At 40.5% G+C, this 6,000-nt stretch overlaps 1 protein-coding gene across 1 annotated transcript in view; it reads right to left on the bottom strand.

Annotated features, from left to right (window-relative positions):
* Positions 1-639: 639 nt before the first annotated feature.
* Positions 640-6,000, bottom strand: part of LOC145357692 (serine incorporator 1-like) — a 43,119-nt gene continuing 37,758 nt past the window's right edge. The window contains exons 9-10 of the mRNA XM_080211119.1: positions 4,974-5,186; positions 640-3,252 (exon numbers count right to left, since the gene is read on the bottom strand). Of these exons, the coding sequence (XP_080067245.1) occupies positions 3,114-3,252; positions 4,974-5,186 (352 nt within the window). The 3' untranslated portion in view covers positions 640-3,113. The remainder of the gene's footprint in view (positions 3,253-4,973; positions 5,187-6,000) is intronic.

Raw genomic sequence — 6,000 nt, 5'->3', positions numbered from 1 at the left:
ACTTATTGCTCATCAATAACTGCCTTCGAGCAGGTGGTGGTGAACCACCCTCTTGAACCATAGCAGCCCACGTGCGGTTGGATCCCACAATCTCTGGTGAAAGGCTCATTATATTACCTGTAGCTGCCACCATCCCAGCGATGACAGCATAGAGTTACCAGTCTCCAACTGGCCTGCAGCTTTTGGGCAGAGGAAAGCTGAACCAGTTAAGTGCCCAAGAGGCACTTCATATATTTGGGTCTAGAAGGGAAATGGATTTCCCACTGGTTCTCACTTTGGAAACATTAAATCCAGCTCCACATCTTAGAAATAATCCAAGGAAGAGAACTTCAAAGCTCCTGTTTTATTTGTGAGTTAATATGCAACAGTTTGACAAGATGGAAGGTAAAAATCATAATACAAAAGGCTGAAATAAAATGAGAAAAAATCCACAAGTTCACTTAATTTCTGAAAAGCAGAGGGTGGACTAGTATTCTGGTGGCTCAGTCATAACTGCTGAGATTATTAACAGAAAATGACAAGATCTTTCCAATTCACTGGCTGCTCAATTAAATCAGGATTTAGTGTTGCCCTCCTTATTGCTCAGAGTTCTAGCTTCCACCAAACTTGGAAAAACAAAATCACATGTCAAACTCAATGAAAAGGAAAAAAAAGTCTTTATTGATAAAGTCCCATGATTTATAATGATACATATGTTACAAATATAACTTTCCACTCGGGAGAGCGAGCGAGCGATCAGGCCTACAACAGGTTAAATACATACATTTCAATTTTCCTAATCATTGATCCTATTCCCAAGAAAAATTCAAAATCCCCATAAATCATTATTTCCTTGTGACTGTTTTTGAGGAGCCACCTCCTTTAAACACTCAGCAGTAATACACTGCAACAAAGCGCTTTGAGAAATGTGCAAGTACTGTGCCAACCCAACAATTCTTGTTGGTTTCATCATAAAGAAATTACAATATTTTTTGGGACCGTGATTCCAAGTGGTGTAATTTCTTGAGACAAATGGTGGACATTTGTACAAGTGCTACGCTGATCTCTATGGCTGCAGGACTTAGTGCTCGAATGTTGCATAAAGGACCAGTTTGGGGGAAGCACTGAAAATAATCATTTTCTAAATGAATTTATCTTCATTAACAGTTGAAATTCACATCTTCTGAAATGGGCACAATTGGTATTTTTAAGCTTCGAAAACTCAAAATATAAATTTTCCAAGCTTAACATATTTTGAAAAAAGGTCAAGGGAATTTCAATCAGACAAATCATACCTCTGAAATGTAGGTACAACGTTGGATATGAAATTTCAAGATCACTTTCCATTTTATGAAAAAGGCTTTCAGTTACCTTCCACTTGTCCATGAGAAGGGAGGTTTACTTAAGTACTTAAGAGTTCAATGTAGTAGTAGCAGTGGCTGTAACTCTCTACCAAACTAAAATGTGCTGCATCATACCACAGCGAATTACTACATCATCACATAGACAATTATTATTCCAATACAAGCTACATCACTGCCACTGAGGTTTCAATCGATTGAAAAAGTAGAAATCGCTGTGTTTGGAAAATATTTCCTTTTCTGGGGTGTTTTACTTCAAAACTAAATTGCAACTTCCCCCAGAGTTGCTTCCTAATTGTTTCCTTTGACATCTGGAATAAAGGACACTCCTCTGTGACATCCACATCCAGAGGCAACACTTAAAATTTTCTATTTGCCAGAATACCCACTAGTTAAAAAACACATCCATTTCAACCTCAAAGCTATTCCTAAAAAGACCAACCCTATCCTTTCCCAGTTTTGATTAAGGGAATCAATGTGGGACAAAATAAGATCAATAGAAAATGGCCAAAATGTCATCATCCTGCTGCCCTGTTTTGATTTTAATGGGATGGCCTAGGCGTCAGTCTAACTAGACCTCGTCACCTCAGTGCTCACACTAGCAGCATGTAACAATGGCATCAGCAGAAAAGTAGCTTCACTAGAGACAAAAGCCAGCATTCTCTGAAAATAGTTCGTCATTTTTCCATGTCATGTTTTACAAATACAACTCTCAAGCATGTCTTTATCTACTTAAAAAAAAACCCTCCATCTTATATTATTCCTATGATTTCTGTTAAAAACACACATACAATAATCACTTCAGCACTTTGCATTACTGTTTCATTCTCAGGGTTTATTTGTAAATGTACTTTGAATCCTCAGGCCCACGTCAAGTCCGTCTGCCACAAAGCAACCCCCTTTCTTAATTCCAGGTCACAGTTCTACCTACAACCTCAAACATCTGAACATTTCAGTGGAATCCTTAGATAAATACTGAAAGGACACCAATAATCTTTCACTTTTTTAAACTCAATGACATGATGCATATATTTGGTAATATTTTATGATTGTAATTGTTTTTAATCAGCTGGCTAAGTTAGATTTAGATTTCCCTTTTAAAACTTAAGTTGCCTCAATGCACTGTGCATGGGGAGGGAAGACTTTATATAGCCTCCAAACGAAACAGTTAGAGGGCAAGAGATAATTGAGAATAGAGGGTCATGCTTAGCTCTTCTTTCAAATTGCATCTGCCCTTATTATTTCCACTAAAATTTCTTATGCTCATAATGGAAACTAAAATAAATATGTAACACTGTAGTTACATCTTAGTGCTCCTAGTGGCATTGTAACACCTCCACCCACAGTCGGAGTTCATCATAGCCATGACCATTTTCCATTGGCAGCTGCCATTATATAAAATATGAGGGCAGGAAAATATCAGGTTAAGCTGACTGGCTATAAGTGCATATATCTGCAAGACTTTGTGGTACATTTATAAATGGAGCTTCAAAAACTACTGTCATCAGATAGGATGGGAAAAATATGTAGAATAATAGACGTTCCATTTCAAGAGAATGGGGAAAATATGTGACAAAAAATCATAATATAACACATCAAGTCGTCCTAATAGGAAACAACTAGCCAAGATGATATTTTTGCAAGTATTGTTTATGGTTCCTATTATTAATATCTTTAGATAACTTTATTTACAATCAAGGTATTGGAAAAATATAGCCCACTGGAGAAAGTGTATAAAAAAGGCACGCGTCTGCAAACAGTGTCAATTGCTGCTTAGCTGAAGTCACGATTCGGCAGTATGAGGGGAGCAACCAGAGTCCACAAGTACAACAGGAGTCCAATCCAGCTTGAGGAGATCTTCACCCAGACTGCTGACCAGGCACTCTGCACAGTCGAGAAATCCAAAGTGGGACTAGGAAGACACCACAAGGGTTAAAAAGTTAATAAAGTTCACACATCTGCCAGTTATTGATCAATGGCAAGACAATGCAATACACTGGGCTGATATTTGCTCCCGTTCTCAAACCATTATATTCACTGAGCTTCAGGCACGTCTGAAAATCAGCAAGCCAACTGGAAACTGTGGAAAATATGAACCAAAGCAAGTCAAGCATGTCTGCAAGGGGGTTTCTGAACCCTATATGTTAGAACATAGAACAGTACAAGCCCTTCAGCCCCCGATGTTGCGCCGACCTGTGAAATCAATCTAAAGCCCATCCAACCCACACTATTTCAGTATCATCCATACGTTTATCCAATGACCATTTAAATGCCCTTAATGTTGGTGAGTCTACTACTGTTGCAGGCAGGGCATTCCGCGCCCTTATTACTCTGAGTAAAGAACTTAGCTCTGACATCTGTCCTATATCACCCCTCAATTTAAAGCTATGTCCCCTCGTGGTAGCCACTACCATCCGAGGAAAAATGTTCTCCGTGTCCACCCTATCGAATCCTCTGGTCATCTCATACGCCTCTATTAAGTCACCCCTTAACCTTTTTCTCTCGAACGAAAACAGCCTCAAGTCCCTCAGCCTTTCCTCATAAGGCCTTCCCACCATACCAGGCAACATCCTGGTAAATCTCCTCTGCACCCTTTCCAATGCTCGCACATTCTTCCTATAATGCAGCAATCAGAACTGTATGCAATACCCCAAGTGCGGCCGCACCAGAGTTTTGTACAGCTGCAACATGATCTCATGGTAGCTATTGTGTTAGCTACCAATAAAAGCTAACATACTGTACGCCTTCTTAACAAACCTACCAACCTGGGTGCCAACTTTCAGGGATAGTATTCTGATCAAACTTTAATACACACATGCCTTCCAATGTGTCACTGAACAATGAGAGGAAAAAACCCTGACTTTTTTAAAAATATTTTACAATGTTCTCTTGGCCCAGGTTTTCCAAGAGCAAGTCACTCAACTGTAACGTAGATTCTTCTGGTCTGCACGGCTTTGTGCTATACCAACGTGAGAACAGTAACAAGGCCAATTACGAGCCAGTCTATACAGGGTAGCACTGAATGGCTTTAGGTAACTGTTCCTTAAACTTTTTGCTCTTTTTCACCTTTCTAGGGAAATACTTAATTCTGAAGTTGTTTGTCTGTACAGGGCACTCTAGAGAGTAGAGTCTTAAAAATCACTGCAGTGCAGAAGGCCATTTGGCCCATCAATGCTGTATCAACTCAGCATCTTACCCAGGCCCACATCGCCACCCACCCAATACCCATAATCTCTAATTTACGTTACCCACACATCTTGGGGCATAAAGGCACGAAGAGGCAATTGAGCATGGCCAATCGACCTGACCCACACATCTTTGGAGTGTGGGAGGAAGCCAGAGCACCCGGAGGAAATCCACGTAGACATGGGGAGAACGTGCAAACTCCACACAGACAGTGACCCAAGGCTGGAATTGAACCCAGGTCCCTGTCAGTGAGGCAGCAGTGCTAACCACTTTGTCAGCACACCTCAATTTCTTGAGGAATTAAAACTAAACCACTTTCCATGAACTTCAGCCTTCACTCTGATAATGAAACCATTCACTTCACTTTGATTTAGCATATAACCCAGCAGATGGCGCCATTGCTATATTTTGTATTGCCTGGTATTGATTTGATAACATAATACTCACCGGTACCAGTTAGTAAGTGTCATCATGATATAGAGAGAAGCCAGGAAGAGGCAAAAATGGAAGAAGGAATAGCTGTAGGTAACAGCATCCTGCTCATTATCCACTGCCCGATGCACACCATCTTCAGGGGGAGTAGAGAAGCCGCCCATCGATGCTTCACCTTCTTCAGTCATCATTAGTTTGTTAACTTGTGCATTATCAGATGATCGGATACTGCAGGGCACAAGGAGAATGCATTGAGAGAGGAAGTTGTTCATGGAATAGTTTGCTGTGTATTTGTTTTTTTTAAGCTAAGGCTCATAACCAACAAATATACTTGTGTGTGGCATATACATCATTTCATTTAACTTTGATTTCTTTCTCATTCTCTCCTGAATTTCTTTCTGCTCTGAAGACAACTAACATCTCCTTTAGGTTAAAAAACTCCTTTAGGTATATTTCACTGCTCTTAATTTCTGATTTAACCTCCGAATTTTAAACTCCAAATGCTCTGGAAAGGAACTGCTTGGCAAATGCAAATTCAAGTGTCAGGTTTAGAGTTCTCCACAGAATGCTTGGCAAGTCAATCATAGAATCCTACAGTGCAGGAGGAGGCCATTCAGCCCACTGAATCTGCACCGACCACAATCTCACCCAGGTCCTATCCCCATAACCCCATGCATTTATCCTGGCTGGTTCCCCTGACAAAAGGGACAATTTAGCACAACCAATCCACCTAACCTGCACATTTTTGGACTGTGGGAGGAAACTGGAGCACCCAGAGGAAATCCATGCAGACATGGGAAGAACGTGCTGACTCCGCACAGACAATGACCCAAGCCGGGAATCAATTTTGTCACCTCCTCAAAAAATACAATTAGTGAGACATGACCTCTCACATACAAAATCATGCTGTCTGTTACAAACAAGACCATTCAGTTCCAAACCTGTATAGATCCTATTCCTAAGCATCTTATCCAACAGTTTCCCCATCACTGACGTCAAGCTCACTGGCCTATAATTGCCTGGGTTATCCTTGCTACCCTTT

The sequence above is a fragment of the Carcharhinus amblyrhynchos genome, chromosome 24 (assembly GCF_965287045.1).
Source record: "Carcharhinus amblyrhynchos chromosome 24, sCarAmb.v2.hapA, whole genome shotgun sequence".
NCBI classification, from domain to species: Eukaryota; Metazoa; Chordata; class Chondrichthyes; order Carcharhiniformes; family Carcharhinidae; genus Carcharhinus; species Carcharhinus amblyrhynchos.
The sequence above is the reverse complement of the archived record's forward strand: the minus strand, read 5'-3'. Positions and strand labels throughout refer to the sequence as shown.